Source organism: Daktulosphaira vitifoliae, unplaced genomic scaffold (assembly GCF_025091365.1).
Source record: "Daktulosphaira vitifoliae isolate Bord-2020 unplaced genomic scaffold, ASM2509136v1 Scaffold_3, whole genome shotgun sequence".
Classification (NCBI taxonomy): domain Eukaryota; kingdom Metazoa; phylum Arthropoda; class Insecta; order Hemiptera; family Phylloxeridae; genus Daktulosphaira; species Daktulosphaira vitifoliae.
The window spans coordinates 33,917,529-33,942,317 of record NW_026099574.1 but is presented as its reverse complement, the minus strand read 5'-3'; the positions used below and the strand labels follow the sequence as shown (position 1 = coordinate 33,942,317).

The following is a 24,789-nucleotide window of genomic DNA, read 5'->3' as shown; positions in this document are numbered from 1 at the left end:
TTTATAAAAATTTTAAATAATTATATTCATATTAATTATTAATATTTTACTTAAATTGAAAAATGTTCTATATAAATAAAAATGTACAAAATGTGTTATTCGCAAAACACTTTATTTTAAAAATTAAAGGTTTGAAATAATCGATTTTAGTATGAGTAAAGTAATACATTTTTGGAACACATTACATTTTAAACATACTGAATGAAAAGTATAGGGTGGCTATTTTTTTTTTTAGAATCTTGAAGTATGATATCACTTGTTTTCAATTATGCAAACATAATTGTAATCAAATATTTAAAACAATCGCTTTTATGTAAATGACCAAAGAATAACAAAAACGTACTAATAAAAATTTAAACTAGGTAACACCATTTTATTGCAATGTGTTTTTATATATTTTTTTAAATTTAAAATGTATAACCTTTTCTAAAATAAAATAGAGAAAGATGTATAGTCTTCGTCCTACAATTGTAATCTTTAGTGTTCCTTATATAATGTGTAATTTTATAAAAAAATAAAATTATTAAAATATTGAGAACCTTAATATTAAATCCCTATGATATGACGATAATTCAATAACGGTTACATCCTTCAAATGATGTATGCTATATAAGTATTTATAATTAGCCGATTACAACATTTGCTTTCAAACATAAATTTATCACTATTTTATTGAAACGTTATTTTCTCATTGTGGTTTAGAGTATTACAGTAGTGAATAAAGGGCATCATTTGAAAGGTGCCGGGTTGTGTGATCGCACCCCTACTTTCATTGGCCCACAAAAAATGTATGTAATAATGTTGAATATTAAAGTTAAATATTAGGTACTATCCGTTTTAAAGTTTTTTATTCGTAATATCTTTATTCGACAGAATATTTTAATTAGTTATTAAATATTTATTTTTATATGTTTTACTATATAATGAAATGTTTTCTAATTATATTTCTCAAGTGCATAACATTAAATGATAATTTGAAAAATTGTAGCTGCAAAATTATATGAACTGCAAGACTTGTTTTGATATTCTATATCAAAGTATTTTCTATACAATTGCATTAAAAACATGTTCAACCGAAATATTTTACTAATGTGCTTTACAATTTAATTATATAATTTATTTTAATAATATTGACGAGTGGATCTACTTTTCACTTAGAAATATCTGGATATTTTAAATAGATAAAAAATTGTACTTTCAACTCTATTATTTACACATGATTATTTAAACTTAACAATTGAGTACAATAGTTTTAAAATTGTTTTTATGCCTTTAAATTTTTATTTACCCCTTTCACCGAGTGCATACTTTTTTGTATTTTGAACTACAAATAAAAACACAAAGTGAATTTTCAACATCAACATCTCCTTGTTCATAATTCACTTTTTAAGCTTATGAAACTACAGAAGTTTCACGAATTTTACGACTAAAGGTTTCTGCAGAATAAAAAATATTAAGTTTTATTTCTCAAACAAATGTTTTATACAACCATAAATAATTAAGAATGCGACTTTTTACCGGACTCCAAGTTTTTCCACTACACAGCTTTCACCGTAATAAAACACTTTGGCACTGAAACCTAAATCAACTTCTATCTCCGTGTTGTTCTGTTATTTACGAAATAATAACAAAATACAACTTGTCTTAATCAAGTTTCTGCGCATCATTCCAAACATTGATCACTATTCATTCATAAAGTAAGTGTCCAAGCATTTAATTAAGTAAAACTAATTATTATTTACTTCAAAACAACATCAAAGTAAATATTTATTGACGCGTATATATTGAATGTACTTAACATTAGCTCGTTTTAATTAATTAACTTTAAATTAAATGACCACCCTTTGTGAAACGTATATTAGATAAATATTGAAATTCCTGTATAAGTTACGTAGCGTTTAATAGGAGACACCGATTTTTTAAGAATTCAACCCAAGTATTACTTGTAAAGCTAAGGTCAGGGATACGTGATAGAGTTTTTCTTAAAATAAAAGTACATCCAGATACTTGTTTTCGGTCAAAGGAGAAATTACATTGTCAATCGGTCATCCCCATGACACGCCGATAAGTAAATCCTCCAGGAACCCATTTAACGTTATTGCTCGGGGTAACGCAGAAAACTTCAAGTAATCGTACCGGCTTTTGGTCATAAAGCCCCTATCATCTTCTTTCTCTATACTGCATTTATTCTGGTAGCTTTACTTTCCGGATAAATACTTTTCTGTTTCAACTATTATATTTATAGGCGATACAAGCACGATATTTAAAACTGTTCCGTATACAGTTTACCACTTTAGAGTAGCTCTTACATTATTCGGAAAACAATACTTACCCAACAATAATACTTTTGGTCGAAAATACCAACGGAACGATCGTTATAAATTACGAGTATTTGACTTAAAGGTTAACACAAAAATGACCTTCCGCAAAAGACGCTGGTGAATTTTTTTGCCCTGGAAAATAATCGATGAAAAGTAACTGCTATAACTATAGCAAAGTTATATACTTGTAACAAAATAGAAAATACGAAATTTTCTTTATTAAGAAAAATCATCGATATCTCAACAACTCATTTATTATAGTTTTGTTTTAGATTTTTTTCTAATTAATATAAAAATTAAAATATTCTATAAGTTTACTTTTTCCATTAATTGAATATTCTAAAAACAAAACCAAATTAATTACTTCAGAATAAAATTATAAACATGTACAATTTACTTTAATGTCGACATCTGGATACAAAGAACATTGGAAACAATTTATTAATTGATTTTTTTATATTAAGGTAAACACGCATTAAAACATATGGATAGGCGCATGTTAATATGCAACAGTTTTTTCTTTCGTGTAATATTTTTAATTACATTTCTGAGCCATACACGTCATTTATGTATTCGACCTAAAAATGCAATTAAAACAAAAATACACCATTTTACCTTTGTGACATATTACCTTAATAACAAAATAGACACCCATCTAACTAAAATTTTAGGAGTAAATTAAAATAAGTTAGTTAAGTACTTTTAACGAAAACAATTTTCTTTGTAACTATATCAGTCATATAACTTACGGCCATAAATGTATCCCAGTTCATATAACGTATAAATTGAAATAAATCACACGAATGTTGTATAATAAAAAAATATGGAAAAGTATACAAAAATATAGTAAATGTATTATACTGAAAAAATCAATCGATCCTAAAATAAATATTTACACATAATAAGAGTCAATCTTAGTTTTGCTACAGGAAACGCAAGAAAATATTTCTCTAGTGTTCGTAATAATGGCAATCATATTATATTAGTGAAACTATATATGAGTCATTTGTAAAAATAGTATAATTTATGGACAAAAAAAAAAATAAAATTACATCCGGTTTGAAATATTGTTAAAATTATTTTTTTATTTTACTATGCTTATAGTCTTCTTTTACTTGATTTATTTGAACATATTATCGATTATTGAAGTTATAAATTGCAGCGAATAATACACTTATAGCTTTATCCGTAAAATTTCAGATTAATATCTGAAATATAGTATTTTTTAAGTGTTCATTTATAACAACGTTAAAAATAACAATGCCATGTTATTTAAAATTATTGAACTTTTATTTGAGTGTGTTTGTTTTAAAATAAAATCAACATTAATATTTACACATAACATTTTTATTTTGAAAGGGAAATTCATTGAACTTCAACATTTAATAAAGGATATAAATAAACATTTAGCAAATTACTGAAACCCTAAATAACTCTCAGAGAATTTAATTTAGTCTTTCTGACAAGTATTTAATTTAGGCCATTATTATTTTTATCTTATTTTCAATTTATTCATTCAAATTGTACGCTTTTGTTGAGATGTAAAAAGAATAATCACTATTAATTTTCTAATTTGTTGAGTTACTGTTCTCGGATAATTTCATTCGTATAGAAAGTCTATAAATGAATATTTATTTATTAATTACTATCCAAACCTTTTCAATACAGTGTTCGAATGTTACAATAACGCTTTCTAGAGAGAAAATTACATGCCAGAAACATGTACTCTCTGAAATGTCTTTTGTTGAACACATTGTTACTTCATAAAATTTTTTTTTCTGTGTTTTAAAAAGGAGATAGTTCCACATATTGGCACTACAAACGCAAAATATTTAACGACTGATGGAATTTTTTAATTAAACTATGTCATTCGCTCGTGTCACTAACAGATCTCTCCAAGCTGCGTTCCTTAGACAAATAAAACTAGTACGTGAGATTAATTTTGTGTTCACGTCATTAATATGGTATAATTTCCTGTATGTGATTTAATTTGAACATTTAATATCAATATGTGTAGTATACTATAGTTGTACGAACAAAGTTTCCATAAATGTTTAAAATACAATAATAAAGTTTTCTTTTTCATTATTTACTAATTGTGTATTGTGCTTTACAGATATTTTAAACTGGTCACCAAAAACAGTAGCATTGCAAGGTAAGAATATAAAGAAATATTACTTTTAAAATAGATACACAAAATTTTAAATTGTTGTGCACACATTAAAAGCGATTAAGTTAAATGGGCGTGGTGTTCAATCAGTCTGCTTTACAGCTGATATTCAACTGTCCTGTTTTCTGTTGGCTCCCGGATGGGTAACCATACAGGGAACTTTAACAGTGACACACACCTTGCAACCTTACTAGGTCTTTCAGCCATAATAAGATTGTGTCAGGTTTACAGCCGGTGTAAAACTCCTGTCAAGTCCTAAGGTAGAGCTGACCCCAAATAGTTTTAATAGAGACTAAGGTGATGATGATTTTAATAGTGATATAATTGTTATATCTTGACTTTTTTATCGGTTTAGTTAAATTATCTTTTAAAAACATCTTTTATAAATTAATAAAAATAATATTTTGTTATCATTAATTTAGGTTGTAAATTAATAATTCATTTAGGTTATTATCAAAATCTATTATAATGTTAGAGTAATGGTGAGACTTTCATAAAAAAAAATAGTGACGTACAATAGTTTTATTAGAAGGGAATCTACCATTCTTGAAATTCCATCAAAAAAAATCTCAATTGTACATAAATAATTATTATATTTGAAAATTATACAACGTCATGTACACGGGTTTTTATAAGAAGACTATTGATGTCAAAAACAAGAACACACTATAGTTACATTATACTTAAACTTGATGTTTTTTGGCCTTGTACATGCTTAAATAACATTTTTAACTTACGACTACAACAAACATAAATACATGAAATTCTTGAGATTTTGTACACTAACTTTATAGAAAGCTAAGCAAAAAAATGTTAATATTTAGGATAACGATTAGGGTATCCTGGTAATATTTTATGCTTTTAAAATCAATTTGTTCAGGTTTCCGTTAAGGTGGCTATGTTATTGTTCTAGTTTTAATAACATTCACTTTTTAACTCGACCTGAGTTTTTAAAGAAACCTTTTTTTACGGTTTTTGTTACTTAAATGAAAAATGACCACTTAAGATTATTTTTTTTACACAAAAACATCGATGGCTTTTTTTTTGCCTCCTTCTTATTTAAGAATCTTAAGTAAAGAAAACCACGCCAAGAAAACAAAATTACTTTCTTTGGACAGAATTGAAAAGTGTTGTACTTCAAATAAATGATCAACAAAACTCATACTTTACTTTTGATTTTTTCTTTACCTCTAAGGTTTGTTTTATTCATTTAGTTAATTATTTAAGATGTTATCTTTATTTATACTTTGAAAATGAAATACAATCTTTGTTATTTTTTGCAAACAAAAGTATTGTGCTTAAACTAGAAGATTCCTTATATTAACTCAGCAAACATTGCGCCATAGATTATCATAACTATAGTTAAGTTATTTCAATAATTTTCCGTTCTTTTGAAAACTCGCATCAAATTATAAGGCTCACACACATTTTTCATTTTTATGGACCTTGTCTCCTACTATGATTTTTGTTGTATTGTGTACCGTTTTATTCTCGTTTTAACACTTTATTTCGCTTTTATTATTGTTATTATTGTTATTTATATGAAAATAGTAAAAATATATGTATGTGATAGCGTAAAATTCTTATCGAGGTCATGTCATGAAATCAGACGGCGTAAATTTTTATCCTCCTAAGATTTATGGTGCTTACTTTGTCTTCTTCTTTTTTCGCGATCTCTAAAAAGCAATATATTGAACCCGCGAAAAATATGTTACAGACCAGTTAAAACGTCGACCGCAAGATATTTTTTATATCTTTTCTTTTTTTGTTTTGAAGAAAGTGAAAAATGTTAAGATAGGCGACGAGGTATTCCATTGTATGCTCACTTGTGGTGAGATGCTAATAAATGTTTCTTTTGCAGTGTTTTATTATTATATTGTTACTCACCAAATATGTCCATTCCAGAATACCTGTATCTCTTCACAATAACTTTTATTTGTATCGTAAACTCTATTGGTTTCACTTTTTTCTCCTTTGGAAGATATATTGAATATATATATATATATAAAACTTTAATATTCTAAATCATTTAAATGGTCGATTTTAAAATTACAACTAACTCAATGACTTACAAAATAAAAATAATTTCGTAAATATTTTTTTCAAATTTTTTTAGTTACATTTAATTCTTGATATATCAATTATTAAGTACTATTTTAGTTTATCCCTTATCAGCATAAAGGTATCAATCTAATTATTTTGAATGACGACATATATATTTAACTAGTTAATAAAATATAAAATTATCAAGAAAATAACTAGTCGATAACATTTTTTGAACCAGTGTTTGGGAATTATTGGGATTTTAAAATATTAAATTGAGGTGAAGCGCGGGTTTAACTATTTTTATTATTAATAAGATCATTCATATTATATTATCAATGTAATATGAATATATTATTTAATGTCTATTTTCTTACATGATGAATTATATGCATTTATGTATTTTGATTGAGCTACTTTGAAGGATCCCCATTTTTTGAGAAGTTGTGTAGTGTTAAATAGTAGTATAAAAATATATTTCATTTTAGAAGGATTAATTCTTAATACTACTTCAAAACTAACCTCAGTAACTACACATAACTAATTTTTCAATTTAGTTAATTATCATTTTTATTGGTTAAAGGTGTGTTCGAAATAACTTATTATTTAGATCATCGTTAGAGATTTCTCCGGCATACTCCTTCCACCCAGGTATAGAAATATTCATAACTCCTTAATTAATGGTTCAAAAGTTGTTATAGACTCGTCAGTTATTATATCAGTTAGATCATTTTGTGTTTCATAAGCTCTTTTATTTTATATTTTATCATTTCAATAATGATTCCTTTATATTGTATAAGGCATAAACCGTAAAAGTTCTTAATAATTGATATATCAAGAATTATATGTAACTAAAAAAAGGCAAAAAAATATTTACGAAATTATTGTTATATTGAAAGTAATTGAGAGTGTTATGATAAACATATCATTTTGCATTTATTAATGAATAGCAGAAATATTATTTTTAAGACGGCGTGAAATATAGGCAATATTAATACATATAAGTAAAATATTAACAGCACAGTTAATTTTACAAGAACAATATTTTTAAATGGGTGCCAACTAACTAACATCAAATGATTTGATAGTAAAGAAAAATTCCTACCTTAGACTGTTTTTTTAGTAAAATATAGTTCTTCTTCATTCACAATTTCGGAATCAATTCTCAAATATCCACAAAACTTCTAGCTATATTTCTACTAACCATTCTTAAAAAAATATTTATTAATATAATTATCCAACTATAATAATATTATGTGTTGAAAGCTATAAAAAATAGAAATAAAAAATGAAGAAATCTTTGACTAACTTTTCATAAACAAATATTTAGTGAAAGAAAATTAATTAAGCTATGTATAATGTAATATAAATTTACGTTATTTAATTGAAAATATAACAAAAATCAAGAACTTATAAGTAATCTCATACACCAATTAATTTATAATATAATGTTATTTTTCTTAGGATCGTTGTGAGTAATACTCATTACGATTAAAAAAACGGGAAATTTTATATATCGTTAATTTTGTGTTTCTATAATGCTTATCTCTACATATCACTTAAATTTATTATGATATCACTTCAATTCTTTAATTCTTTTTTTTTTGGCGTTCTGTATTTAGAAATATAGTCTATATAAATAAAAAACTCTAATAAAGTCAACAAATTTATTATTATTGTACAGTTGACAATTTTTTTGTATTAAACAAAAATATTGGTTAAGAGGATATAAAAAATTGATCACGAAAAAAAAATATTTTGTATTATTAAAAAAAATATGAGTTTATACAATAAAACTTTTTTTTTAATGTTGTTTCAATAAACAATTGAAAGAGAAATATCAAGTTATTTTAATATAAAAATAAACATTTACAAAATCATTGACTGTTATAATTAATATCGATATTTTCTACTAATTTAATTATACTTTTAAAAATATAGTAAACAAAAGTTAAAAATAACAGTCATTTGAAAAATGATGTAGTAAGGTCGTAATTTTCTAAAAATATTAACTATATTTGTATAAGAAATATTTTAAAAAGGTTTGTTTTAATTTATTTACTAGTGGATAAGTACAGCTGCACTTACCATGAGACAAAGTCCAAGAAAAAATCATATTATAACGTTTTTTTAGTACATATTTATTTATAATAATGACAAAATTATAAATTGCATAATTCTTAATCAATTATTTCAAAATAATATAAATATCAACAGCAGTCTTTTTTAACTTAATAATTTATCATTATTGTTTTAATTTGCACATTAGGTACATGTTTTTGAAGCTTCAAATAAAGAGTTAATTTGATCGGAAGCCAATATTTTATAGGTATACAAGAAAAATACCAATTGAATTACTATTAGTTTAGTAACGCGTGAGTTGTTTATCGAACAAATGTTTTGTAGTGTGATTAATTAAATTAATATAACGTTTCAGGGTAAAATAACGTGAAACATTGAGAATTATTTCCCACAATGTAAACAATCGTAACACCAAAAATACTCGAAAAAGCATTTTTTTTTTTTAAGTCAATTTTTAAATGAACCAAAATAAACACTTTTTTTTATATTATAAAATTCGAAAAGAAATTTCGAATAAACTCATAACAATCAAAAAATATATAAGAAATAACTATCATTTATTCTATTCATGTTTTGTATATTAGTATTTAATAATTATTAATTTAAATGAATTTTTGGCTGTAAAAATATAAAAATGGAGTACTTGATGTAATCATAAAAAAAATAATCATGAATATTATTAAACAATGTTTAAGATTTCATTGTTAAAATTGTTTTAATAATTTTAATTTTTGCAATTTCTGGTTAAATTTTGTAACTAGTAGAACTTGAGGTATCCAATTATTTTCGTTGTTGTACTTCTATTCTAATTACCTACAGAATGGAGTAGTACTCGAGAAAACAAGTTGCTGATAGACATTGAAAACGTACTTAAACTGTTGGATATTATTAAAAAAAAAGTACAAACTTCTTCTATCGACTAACAATAATGGAAAGGTATCAATTGGGTACAAAAACGAGTAGGTTGTATAAGACTCATAATCATTATCTTTATCGTTATCTCTTTTTGTAACATAAGGTATCTGAACGTATACATGGTTTTATAACTTACTAAATTACTCGGGAAATAAATACATTATTAAAAAAATGTTTGGTTCTTTTGATACATATTTTTCTTGATTTATCAGTATTATATTATTTTAGTGTCATCTCTTATAATTTATAGCGGTCTCGTATTTTTTATGGCAACGTATTCAAGGCCAATTGTTACAAACAATAGAAACCCGTTTCCTTACTTATTGAAAACCTATGTTATACTATGTTAAGTATCGAAAAATTATCTAATTAAGATAATAACTAGTTCGTAACAATTTTTAAACCTATATTTCAGAATTTATTGAGATTATTTTAAATGCTTTTTTCCTCAATAAATCATTGTACTTAAATTATTATTGATCCATCAATTTTTTTTTGGTGTGATATAAGTTCTAAAATACGGCTATTTTGAGATTTTGAGATTTTGAGAATTTTTTAATTTTTATTATTAAAACAATAATACAAAATATGATTTTACGTAGACTAAGGGTACATAAATTATTTAAAAAAAAGTATTTAGTAGATTATAAGTTATTATATTTATCTAAGTAACTTGGACCCCTCGGTATATAAGGTCATTAAAATTTTTTTTTTTTTTAATTTGTAATTCATTGTATATATATTTTCAAAAGATCGTGGTAAATAACTTAAATAATATTTTTTATTATTAAAAACAAAAAAAAATCAGCACAGTGGTGTCGCGGCATATCTTACGGTGATTAATATTACTGCCGTAAAAAACGCTTTGATGCGAATTTTTCAAATTTCATAGTTTGTATAACGTATATCTATGATTTAATATCTTACACGAACATTAAATTCTTGTTAAACTATTCAATTAGTTGAACACATTGTTATTTTTTTGCTTTAACGGTTGATTTTAATGGTAGAATAAATGTCCGAACGAATATTATTTTTAATATTATAATGAATTTCAAAAGCTTTAATTTTATATAGTTAAGAAGTTGTCAAACCTTCAGGGTCTTTTTCAAAAATCGCGTTGAAATAATATTTTTTACGTGAATGGATGGCCTTTTCAAACTGTTCTCGTACTTAGGTTTTTCATCGGATTTTCAGAAAAAGAACACTAAAAGAAAAATTATTATCCCTAGCATATTTTATTAATATTTTATTAGAATCAGTATTTTTAAAAAAGTTACATTAGTTTTAAATGCATAAAATTATAAAATATATAACATTTTTATAGTAATGTGCATTTGAGATATTTTTTTTAATTTTTGGCGATTATAGATTTAAATCGAATTTTTTTGACGTATTGATAATTAAAATCAGTACAGCGAAGGCTTAAAAACTTATAAGTATAAATTTCAAAAGTCAAATATACCGAATTACACTTTTAAATATCTATTTAATTAAATATAGTAATAAATAAATATTGTCTTAGGTTAATTCCCTAGTTATTTATTACAATTCAAGTATAATTTTTCAGCATTTTTTTTTACAAAAATGAAAATACTTATATGATTTTATAAACTTAACAACATAACTTATGACATGTCACATTTTAAATTAAAGTTACTTGGTATATCTTTATATTATTTCAACGCCCTCTTGCAATTTATTAATAATTTTTTCTTACTATTTTAGAATCTTGTACTTATTTTTTTGGCATCTACACCACCTCTTTAATTCTTTATGATTACCTAACTTTTTGTTTTATTGTACCCCAACAATTTCTTAATATTTCTAAAAGTTAATGCAAACGTATATGCCAAATTTTTGTGCGTCAGTTTGGGAAGCTTTTAATCAATTTGTTAGACGTGGGTTTTTTTTATTTTTACACTCCTCTTCCAAGAAAAGCTTTCTACCGGCTGACAACCGCTAATCTGCCTCTACGGTGATAAATGACTGGGGAGACTACCTATCTTCATGGACGATGATTGAAAACACTGCCAGTAAAATTAACTCATTTTTCATGGATGACGATAAGTGGTGGACGTTGGCCTTCAATGACAACTAACAGTATTGTAGCTTTTTTTTTTTACAAATAATAAAGTTTTTTTTATTTTTCATTAAACAAATTATTATTAAAACAATAGTACTTAATTCCTTCTTCTTTTTTTTTTTTTTTTTTGTTACATTTTTACAAATACATTTACATTTTTTTTTTATTTAAGCATTGTATTTTTACAATAACGCTTACATAATTTCAAATCGTAAAATATCAATTATACATAAATGTTACACAAATATATTAATAAATAAAAATATTTTACAAATTAAAATGTGTCAATTATATTTAAAACATATTTTTAGTTGAATATTTGTTAATACTTGTCAAACAAATATTTCGTGTTTTTTTTAATGAATCTAAAACTATTAAAGTTGTATAAGTTAAATTAAATTTTTTCTTATAAATATGATTATACAGGGTTTGAGTTTCAAATGAGTAAACATTCTTTAGTTTAAGTAAATAAGTAGTGGATAATGGCTTAATGCGGCTAACTTAGTGAGAAAATAGTATGAGAATTTCCTAAATTCCCAAGTCTAAATAGCATGTGGTTACTGCGGTCGTTTGTAGTTTAGGCTCTTGTTATTAACTGTATTGCGTACTTAAGAATATGCTATAATAATTATTTATAGTTAATTTACCAATTTAAACGGGTGTTACGTCGGATATGGTCACAACTGGAAAAGCCTTCGAATTTAGAGGTACCTTAATAAACAACAAATGACAAAATTAACTAATAAAAAAAAAAAAACTTTGGCCAGACGAGCACGTAATCACGCTGAGTTGTATTACTTTTTCTAGTCTACATAATTGTAAAATATATTTTCTGGAAAGTTTTTGCATCTAAGAGGTAATGTACGCATCAAGAATTTTAAATTATCCAAACCATCAGTTAAACAGCAATTTTACTTGTACCATTTTGTATATTTTTGTAAAGTGTAATATGTATTATTAAAAATATTTAGTTGATCTATTATGAGCTGTTAAGGTAACATAATAGCTTTTAATTATAACTAAATTAAAAGGACTTGATAACTTTATATTGCTGAACACTGTTCATATACTGAAAAATATTTAACTATTTTCAATATTTTGAGTAGACTATTAAAGTTGAATGAATTAAATGAAGTAATTATTAAACCATTACAATTCTAAATTATATGTTTATATAATACACATATTGTATTATTTATGTGTTTATGTTTTTTAATTATGCTTTTTCCTATTTAGTCGTAATTTAATTCATCCAAAAAAAACAAAATTACCAAAAAAATGTTTAGGACATATAACGTTTTTTTGTAACTGAACGACTCAATATATGAGTCATATGTATACATCAATGAATTCCGCAAATTTATTATTTTGATTTTGATTTAATTATGGAGTGATTTTTTAGAAAATTATTTAATCGTTAATATTCATACATCATTTTTCATATAATAATAATAATCGATTTTATTATGTATCACTTAAAAATAATAATAAAACTGATATAATTGGCTCATTATTATATTGTCGAAAATATAACTGAAAAATGCAATGCATTAGTACAAAGGTTTTTATGATATTAGATACAGTTTTAATCCTCCAAAATCAATTTTTTAATCTTCAAATTTATTGTTATATTTAATTTTTCTTTATTATATATTAAATTAGGCAAACTAGTTTTACTGTCTTTTCTTGAAAGTTTACTGTGTATTCGCGCACTTATTAATACCATATTAATTCAACGTTAATACTACAGTGACAAAACTTTTGTACAAGTTTAAATCTAAATCAAAATCAGTAGAATTCTTCCAAAGGAATTATGAACTTTCACTTAGATTTACCTTGGTTCCCCGTGCGTGACCATTTTTTCGGTCCATCGAAACGGAATATACGATAAGAAAAGTACAAAGAAACCAAGACGGAAAGTGAAAATAATGCTATTTTAGAATTCAAAGGCACTATAGTCAATGAAAGTCATAAGTTACCTAATACGTCAGTTATACGAGCACTCAAATATAGAGAAACGTGTATAAATCAAGAATTCGAGATTTAACAAATAATATTTGTGTGTATTGTATTCTACTCTTTATAAGATAATTACATTTTTTTTTTCTTCATTTTAAACAAAACTTAAATAAAATAGTAGTTCCGCACAGAATTGTCTGAAAAATGAACAATCACTACTTACGATGCGAGTTGTTTGATGTTTATTTAGTATAAGCAACTTGGCAAATTTATAGCTAAATCAACATGGTTTTGCATATAAATTAGTAACTACTGTTCGTCAATTGAGACTTGAAATCTTTGTGATAGAACAATATACAGAATAGATATATTTAGATTTTCTGATAACGTACTGAATTAACTTTTACGCTTCATACTGATACTCTACTCATTAATTATTTAGTTATTGACGATCAGATGCTCTCATAAATATTCACACGACTGTTTCTCAATTAAAATAATATATTGGATGTTAAATCTTTAACAAGTTGTGAGACAAACTATATTTTCGAGATCAGCTTAAATATTATAAAAATAATCAAATTGAAATTCAAACTAAAATGAATTAAAAAAGGCTTTTTGTTGGGTGGTAAAATTATTTATAAAATTCGATTTTAAATAAATCAAATATAATTAAATTCAAATTTTTTCAAAGCTCGTCACGTCACTTCTCATTAGTTTGTATAGTATAAAAACACGATAAATTTGTGGCAATAAATTCACACACAAACCCCCCCCCCCCACCATTCGTTTACCTAACCACTGTGGTAAAATGATTATATTCGTTGATGGATCGGATCGCGGCATTGTTGTTTGTGTTTTGGATTATTGTAGCGCTTTTATATATTTTTCGGTCTGTTTTCATTTCAAGCCACTACTGTATGAACGCAATACATCTTCAACTTACTGTCTCGGTCCTTCTATTATCTCATTTGCTGTTAGTCGTTTTCACAATTTCACGATATGCAAAATAATTAATTACGAAAGCTCCCTGGAGAGATATAGTGTATCGTATACAGTATAGAGAATCATTTGTGCGCATCATTCTAGATTAACAAAATTCACCCCAAAATGTTCTACGAGTGTAAAATATAATATAAAAAAACCAGAAAGCAAATCAAAAATTGAAATTTCAAGTAATACACATGGAGGTGAATTAGATGGTTGTTCAAATACTTCTATTTATTTGTTACGCAGCTTAATGGGTCAAAATGATGAATGATTTTAAGATTCTCTATACATTAAATTATTCATTATTAATAAATAAATATATATTTATAATTAAAATACCAATGATATTAATTATAATTATTTAATAATATTTTCTCATAACTCTGTCTATATTTGAGTATAAATATATATTTACACTTATATTTATTCAAAATTAATAAAATGATTGAATTGAAATGAAATATTACATCAAATTATATTAAAATCAATTTAATCAGCAATGAATATTGAAAGTCTACAATACAGTACAGTAACCCATTTTAATGTACTTCATTGTATGTATTAAATTGAGTTTATATATTTTTTTCTGTTTATTTTATTTTGTAAAAATCATCATTTTTTTAATTTAGTATTTATTCTAATGAACAAATAAAATTAATTAATAAAATATTTGCTTATTTTTTTTTGGCATTTTTTAATTCGTCTCATGCAAAAGTATAACAGTTTAAGCAAATAAAGCCAGTGGGTACATAAAACTGTTAGTGCGCAAACAGTTTATATAGTTATGACGTAAAAAATCTAACACGAGATTGAATATTTAGATGCCAATGTGTTTTTATTATTATAGTTTACAAATTATGTGTAACTTAATAGGATTGTATAAATTTTTGACTTTTAATTATAATACTAAGTATTAATTTTAATTATAACAAAGTAAAATACTATGTTTAAATGAATAAATATTAACTGAATTATAGCTAATTGAGAAAAATATAATTTCACTCTTTTAAAAAAGCTATGTGTTTTATTATTTATAATTTTTATCTTGGAAAAGAACTGTTATCATTTTTATTTTTATCTCTTTTTGAATTATTGTCCAACAGCTATGTAAATAAGTAAGTGACAAATTTTTCTCGACTAAAATTTACCTAAATGTTAATAAAATATATAATCTAAAAATATTAAAAATTTTAAACACAAATTATAGAAATATTGTTATATCATATGTAACAAATGCAAACAGTACAAATTTGCTTGAAATTGATTTTACATACTTTTGAAAATCTTGTAATGTTTAGCAGAGCACATTTAATATAATAATCTGTAAAAATAACACACATAAGAATTGTTGGTAGCTTTGTTTAGAACTAGTAATAAAAAAAACAAACAAATGAAAGCATTTATTTGATGATTATTATGAGGCAAACGACTAATAAGCCATTTCGGGTAGATAATCCAAAGGGAATTATAAACAGACCTTTATATGGTGGTTTTTAATATAACCCCGAGAACCCACGTCTCGGGCAATTAATTTCTGTCCGGCCTTTTAATGGGATTTCCAACACTATTCTTACTCTTGCAGGCCTAGCAACTGTATTAATAGGTCAACGCCATGATGGATAAAACATATTTATAATTTAATAAATTGTGTTGTTTATTTTACTTTATTTATTATTTATGTAATTTTTTTAGCTTTTAAAAATAGTGAAAATTCTTATTAATTGAGTTAAAAGCTAAGCATTTGATAAATAAAGTACACTTACAGCAAACATTTCAGGTGAATAAATTATTAACTTGGTCCATTTATTTATGTTCATTTTAAATCAACAATAGAGAAACAGTGAAGTAACTAAAAGCACAAAAGGTAATAGTCATTAATTATGGACACAATGAACAACTATTACCAATAAAACAAGTATCTACTAGCTAAATTAAAAATCAAGCGTAAACAAATTGTATTAGAAAGATGTAATGATTATTACGTCGCAATAATGTAGTCGACACTGATTTTGCGGGTAGAGCCCGTGGGCCGTTTATGAATGAGAAACAACAGGTTAATTAAAAAAAAAAGACAAACAAACCGAAAAGACGATCACAGTAATAATACTCTTCGCATAATATCGCGGCACTTTCGCTGGTGTCCGGCATGATCCTCGGCGTCAAAAAGTTAGCAGCGTTGTTGGCGACGGTTCGCGGGTGTGGATCGGTTTGTCGAGTCCGGTCGTGCAGCAGGTCAGGGGCCGGTGGCGTACATCCTCGACGTTGTCACGTTGACAACGGGAAGAAGACTCTCCGTATCATTTGCGGCGGGCATCGTCGGCCGTGCGGCACTTGCTGGACTTTGCACCGTGGCGTATGGCACGCAGTGTTGGTCAGTCAAATACTCATAGTAGGGCGACGGCTGATAAAGGTGGCACGAGTCGCGGGACCGTGTCATGATTTATCAATTTACTTACAAATTGTTTTCTATATTTTTTCTAAAATTTATATTTTTGTAAAAAAAACTACCAAAACATCGTGTTTTTATTGTTGTTTTATTCGAGAAAAATCAAATCACTATTACTTTTTTGAAACTCTAACCCTTATGATATAAGTCGGTTGCAATATATTTGTTAGATAATAAATATACGAATTTTTTTGCCCCAAAAAACATTTATATAGTGTTCAACTAAAATTAGTGTAAAACGTGAATAATTAATATAAATTGTTGGTTGCATTATGAGTTGACTAACAAAGGGATTAAATTAAAAAATCATGATCAGAATATGCTGTCAAAAATAACGCCGATCGAAGACGGTACAATAAAATATATATATCATCTTATAATAGTATTGAGGAAAAATATGTTTGTACAAATAACCAATAGATACCGGAAGGTCTGTAAGCACGTCGGTAAATCCTTGTTGTCGTTATTTGTAGCCGCCATGGGCAGACGGTGCGTTGTTCATACAATTTCTTCTATATAAAAGGGATATCGTTTTAAAAGAGGACTGCCGGTAGACATTGTACGAGCATCCGGTAAGAAATCCGGTATAAACACTGAGCTCTACCCATTTACCATCTATATAGGTTCTTTAATGGGGATCATCTTTTTGAATTACGAGACAGTGGTCAGCGCGAATGAAGATTTGGGCTGAAGACCGGTGTGCACTAACGACAACGAGGGAAACTTTTCAACTGTTCCGGTTTGCACGTCGTAAAACGATCGATAACTAATATTTAACACGCCGTCTGTTTGGTTTTTACCTTGTTGGCTGTAAACGAATAACAGAAAACGAGGTAAACTGTGAGTGCTTATAAATAATGCAATCTGGACGATTTAAGTAGTTTATCTAATGATATTCAAACCTATGTAGACGAACTTTAGCCATTGAAATTATCATAAAAATTATATATTTAATACTACCTATATATTCGATCAATAACTGCATACTAAAAAATAAGCTTAATTCAATCAGTTTCCAGGATCCTTTTAAATTTATATGGTACCTTAAATAAATTCTATCATTGTATAAAGTATCATGTAGATTAGTCATGTTAAAAGTACTTTTTAAATAAATTTGGAATTTGTTTCCAATAGTTTGAGCAAATAGTATTAAGAATACATATTTAAAACAAATACAAATACTTTTTACAAGTATTTGTACATCAAGTATTTTTAGTGCTAAATTGTATTGATGTCCTTGTTTTTATTAATATAAAATTATAATACTTTATAGATGAAGTAAAAAAATATAACGCAATCAAAAATAAAAAGTATTTAAAAAAGCACTCAAAATACAATTTTCTATAGTATTTAAAAAATATTCAGAATACTGAAATACAATTATTTAAGCTCAAATATTTGAATAATTTAACAAAAATGACATTGATTATAAAATATTTCTCTTATAAGGTTAATAACTAAATTTTTTTCATATCAATATTATTTAAAAATTATTTATTTTACTAGGTTAAGGCAGCAAAAAGGAATGATATCCTTAATAAAAACCTTCCTGCAAAAAAGGGACAAGGTTCTCTTTTTTAGTTCATATTCTTTAACCCTACTTTAATGAGTATCATTTCTTCTTTATTTTTATTGCATAACACTTTTCCAGATTTTGCCTCAGTACTGGCAAAGTTTATTTTTCATAATTAACACGATAGACTTTTCTGTAAATTAAAATGGATTGATAAGATCATAAATATTTTTTTGCTATACATCTGAATTTATTTCGAATACACCTTTAAAATTTAATTTTTAACAAAGAAATTAAAAAAAAAATTACAACCAAAAAATAACAATATGTGTTCAATATTTTATAAAATATATTGATAAAAATAAAATTGTTGTTAAAAAAATAATAAATAAAAGTGTCACTTAATATTTTTTAATAAAAAAAGAAAATATTTTATTTTCTTTAAAATCTTTCCATGCGTTATTTTTGTTTTCATATCATGTCTAGTTTGAACAATATCGCAGTTAAAGGTTATTAATACAAAAGTTGAAGGAAAATGTTAATACAGGATGTGTACTTGTCCATTATTCTTGAGGATAGGTGAAAAGTTTCCAATATTGTTATTGTATAAAATAATTCGAAACTAACGGTCTCTTTACGCATCTGGTGCTGTTTAAAACAGCTCAATACGCGATACAATATGATAATGAGTTTCAAGCAACACAACGAAACTTTATGACAGCAGCAGGAAAAAATGTTAGTTGCGTAATATTATAAAACTCTGAAAGTCCCCAAAACTACCCATTTTTTGGTTCATTCCCTTTCTCATTATTCAACCCCTCCGACGTATATCTCCTCCTTCATCGTAGTCCTTTATTTATTTTCGTTAAAACCCTGCAAGTCTCTCATCTCGGTGGACCGAAATTTTCCTGTAAAACTTTTGACCTCTTTCGCTTCAAAACTTCATCACATATATACCACGTGGACTCAAAGTCGAACGTGATATCGAAAATAACCTTTGGGAAATGTAGGCGAACTTTAAACTGACCGGTAATAGTGTCTATTTATTTTCTGTGGAGTAATTTTTAAAGACACTACTGAACTTAAATTGTATATATCAAGTACTTCTCATAATATACTACAAATGCAGTTAGCCAATTTGAAATCACAATAGCTAAACTTGTGGAAACTAATAATAAACTAGCATACGATAAGTTTTTGTTTTTACTTAAGCACTTAGATTCCTTTTATACTTTCTATCATTATACGGCTCAAACATGTTTTACACCTTAACCGTATAAATAGAATTGAAAATTTTTTTTTTTTTTTTTATGTAAAAAGTAAATACTTTTTGTAATGAGTTAATATGAAGTATAAACATTTTAATTTATGAAAAACTAGTTTTAAAATTTTAATATGTGTAACCCTAATTTTGAGTAATATTTTATCAGTGAAAATATATATAATTAAATTATTAAGCATACAAAAATTTTAATTAAAAAGAAAAACCTAATAAAGACTAAATAATGAAAAACTTTGTTTATCTTTTACCTTTTATATATGGCTCTGAAGTTTTAAGATATTAAAAAATATTTACAATTAAAGTAAACATGAGTTAACACACTATATAATGATATTAAGAATAAAATCCATTGTCACGATTTGATTTTATCTAACAAACGTTCTAACATTTTTTTAAAGCACAAATAAAGAATTTTAAATGAAGTTATGTTTTATGCTATAAATTAAAAAAAAACATTCTGTACGTAAATTTTTTACTTTCAGCTTTGTTAAAAAAAATATATGATTTTGTGTGCAAAAATCTAATTATATGACTTAAAGTTGGATTAAAAAAATATAGGAGGACCTGAAAGTGGCAAGGCCTATTGGGAAATCACATTACCTCCTGCTGCTAGACTTTATCATCAATTCATGTGCGTACAGTTATATCAAGAAAAATTATAGTTAAATATACGCAAAATGCAATAAAAAAGTAAAACTACATTTCTTACATCAAAATATTTTGTAACTCTTTAATTAAATTTCACCAATGTTAGATCAATTAATTGAATAAACCCTTACACCCACTTGTTTGATAATACTTTGCATTTCATTTTTCATTTTATTTTACTTAATATTTTCCAGTCGACACTATAAAATTTCTTGGCAACACGGAGATGGGTTGACAAAGTAATCCCAAAACGAAACGTAACCTGACGTGGAAAATATAACGTCTGGCGTTTTTTTCTTCAACTCACACACTTCATCTACTCTCTCGTGAACAGCGTTTTTCTCTCAGAGCTATCACTCTCTCACTTAGCGTTACTATCTTAAGCTTTTATATTGTACCCATTGTGTGGATTTCCCCAAGTTTCAATTTATTTTCTGCACTTATTCTAGTTACAATAAATTATCCAAAACACCTACCACATTATTGTTGTATTAGTAGTGTTCCATGCAGAATTCATGTTTCACAGTTGTATTAACATAATAATATTGTATTCACAGTATTCTACAAAACATTTTTACTATGTTGAGTCATTAAAAATTATTCAAACATTTTTTTAAATGAATTTATATATAAAGATTGTTTGAAGAAATTGAAATCTTACAGCTTATTTGTTTTAGTGAGGTATTCTATATTTTGCCTTTTATTTTTAATGCTCAGAAAAATAATATTTTTTTTCAATAACTGTAAAAATGAAAAAATATCCTACATTAGTATTTTTTTATTATTAAAATATATCAATCAATATTATAAATAAAAAAAATATTTAAACTGATGTCGTTCGAAAAAAATAGTTTCAAAACATAAATTATGAAATAAAATATAAAAAATAATATATTTACAACTGAGTGACTATAAAGTATTTCTTTGAACATAATTAATTGCCTAACAGTGGATTTTGTATTAGTTGAAGGATACATTAAATTCATTGTTTGATAAAATTTGATAGTTGTTTACTGTGACTAACATTTGATACAAATCGAAGTTTGATAAATATTTCACTGTTCTTTTTTTTAAACCACCAAATTTATGTAAACGACTGTTTTTTAATTAAAGACACTAAGAAAAGATATCGTATGTCATACTGATAATTAATAATTAACAAATAAATGATAATATCTATACTTATATTTTGTATTTCTTCATAAAATATTTATGTGTATAATTCACAGATTAATGGTGTATGAAGAATATTGTATGACTTTAAATCACATAACACTAATATTGTTAAATAACTACATTTTTTATTTTATATTATAATTTTAACAAATTGATAATTCTTCATAAAATATCTAGTAACATTTTATTATAAACAAACAATGAATACCAAATTAATAATTAAAATATAATAACTGCATTTATATTCATAAACAAATTATGGAAAATATATCCAAGGGTTATTTGTAATTATGTATTCTTTAATTATCCGAAAATTAATTAAAAGTAAATTTGCATTAATAATGTAAATGCTTCCCGTCAAATTAAATTTCTTGAAAATTAAATTTTAAACTTGAATTTATCAAATAAAGAAAACAGTTAATTTGTATAAAAATAAGAGATTTTTATGATAGGCGATTTTTATTAATCTTATTTTGTTTTCTTTATTAATCAACTGATGTTATATTGAATCATTATTCATTCGTTCAGTTTAGTATTAAGTATCATTTTTCTATTAGAGACACTCTTTGATTTTGCATTTAGATCTGTCCAGATGTTTACCGTTTCTTATTATTCAAAAATTTTCAATTTCATGATGACATAATTCTGTTTACTCCTAATACTCTGTTTTGATACTTGCTGATCTCTCATCAATTCCAGCTGTTACAACCTTCGTTATTTTGTTTCACGGTTGGTTTAAGTCAAGTATATTCATCCAATAAATTTGATTTATTTGATAATGACCTGCTGTTCTTCGAATAATATTTTTAAATTAAAAAATACTTAATAAAATTCATTTTTTAATTTAAATAAAATAAACACAAGCCGTTTCTACCGGCAATGATGGTAAATCGATAAAAGGTAGTTCATGATTTATAGTATGGTAGATGCAAGAATTTAGGTTAACGGCTTAATGAAACTGTATAGTTTCAGTGGCCTTTACAAACGCTGTGTAACAAAAAGGGTCTTAAAAAAGGGTAATAAATTAAAAAATAAGTGTTACGGTCGATGAAATTAATAGACAAATAAAATAAATATTTTGTAAGTTTGTTCAAGAACAATAAATAAAATGTATAATTATAACTATGCTTTAAAAATTATTTAAATATTATTGTTATTAAAAAACAAACACCCAAAGAAGTTAACTAGTAATGTTAATGGCGTTATAAGGTTCTTGTTATGGGGAAGTACTTATATAAGAAAATTGTCCTTTAACCTTTCAATAAAAAAAATCGTCATATATAGTTCAGTATGGTTACAACCTCGGACCTGTACTATAGCTCGGAAGACTTTGCAATGCGTTTGAAACGTTAGTACTGAACTAAACACATGTATATATGTGAAAATATTTTAGATAATGTATATTCAGTATTTTCGGTTTTAATTCCATTAAAAGTATTTGGTATACAAAATGTATATGCTTGGTTTAGTGTTACTTTTAATCGAAATGCATCATAAAAAAAATATTATTTTAAACAGATTATTTGACAAAACTTTTTACATACTAAAATATAATTATTTAAGCTAATTACTATTTTTAAAAATTATTATAGACGTTACTAAAAACTAAATATTATAGGGTGAAATAGTAAGTTAGCCAACCTGTATAATACAAAAAAGTTACATAAATTATGACTAAAGCAAAGAATAACGCATAAAACTTTGTTGGGTCCATTGTGTGTATGTTTTTTTTTAATAAATGCAAATTAACATAACCGCCCTAGTTCGTAAATAATAAATACCACCATTTTTGTTTAAAAATCAATATACTAAAACACGTTCATGTACACATATGTGTAGCTAAATCATATATCTATAACGCCGTTAAATATTTTTTGTCACTTAACGTTGTCCTGTTTTATTTTTTTTTATAAAATAGAAGAAATAAAGCGATATATTAAAAAAGTTAATTCAATTAGTTTTCAGTTACTAAATATTTTGAAAATAAATACAAGCAATTTTTTTTACCCATAATTAAGGACAAATGAAGTTTACTTGATCACAATTAAAAAATAAGTCTATGAGATTCCAAAAAATTAGTTAAATTTTATATCAAACGTTTGATGTACGAATACGAGTAGAATTTCCATGAATAAATATATGCTCAATGGATATTCTTTATTTTATTGTTCAATAAATTCCATGCATTTCAAGTTTGGAATATAAAACATTTGCATGACAGAGATAAAATTGAATAACCGAATTTCTGTGATTTCGTAGAGGAATTGTAAAATACTGCATGTTACAAATATAATTTACATAAAATTCATGCTTAAAAAAGTGAATATAAAAAGTAATCTACAATACCATATAGGTTACTTAATTCATAAGCATTAACAAAAAAAGTATTCAATGCAATGGTCGTCATATTATTTTGCCATGGAGGGTATGAAAAACCTTTAGGAGAAAAATCATCGTGGGAGCTGTGCCTCCCATAAATAGTATAGTGTCTCATTGAATTTACGTACGTAGAAATAATAACCAAGATTTAAGTTTAATCAACCAAATTTGTCGGTTTGATAATCTTTCATATTAATTAAATTCAATAACTTTAAAATTAAGTTATTATATATAAAATGTTCAAAGTATAAAATACATATAGCGAAAATTGTACAAAAATTTCTAAAAGAGTGTGTCAATGTATGGTATTTATCCTCCAATCTTGTACCATTTTATTGTCACTGATTCACATGAAAAAAATCTTTCATTAACGATTCCATGTAATAAAATAAAATAGTTCATTCTAAATTAAAACATAAATTAAATATGTACGTGTGCATGTTAGCTGTATGTACTCGTGTAGAAGGGTTTGTAGATTCACTTTGTAGCATTCATTTTACCACAAATTACAGCGTAAATTTTAATGATATCATAAAAAAAGGAGTTTAGTCAGCAAAAAATAAAAGTGAGAGAAAAATCATGTAAAAAAAAAAAATTAGAAAAGCTGAAAGTCAATAAGAAAATTACGGTTGAATATATACGATGAAGAAAACAATATAAAAATTAATTTCGCTTATTTTCGCTTGGATGGCTTAATTTTTAACTAAAATTCATATTATTTGAGGACAAAATTGGAATGCCTTTTAACAGAAGAATCGTGCAATTAATCATCTCTTGAT

At 25.4% G+C, this 24,789-nt stretch overlaps 1 protein-coding gene across 1 annotated transcript in view; it reads left to right on the top strand.

The window, feature by feature from the left end:
- Window positions 1-24,789, top strand: part of LOC126900583 (agrin-like) — a 70,901-nt gene that overhangs the window by 26,041 nt on the left and 20,071 nt on the right. The window contains exon 3 of the mRNA XM_050676400.1: window positions 4,438-4,476. Coding sequence (XP_050532357.1) covers window positions 4,438-4,476 — 39 coding nt within the window. The remainder of the gene's footprint in view (window positions 1-4,437; window positions 4,477-24,789) is intronic.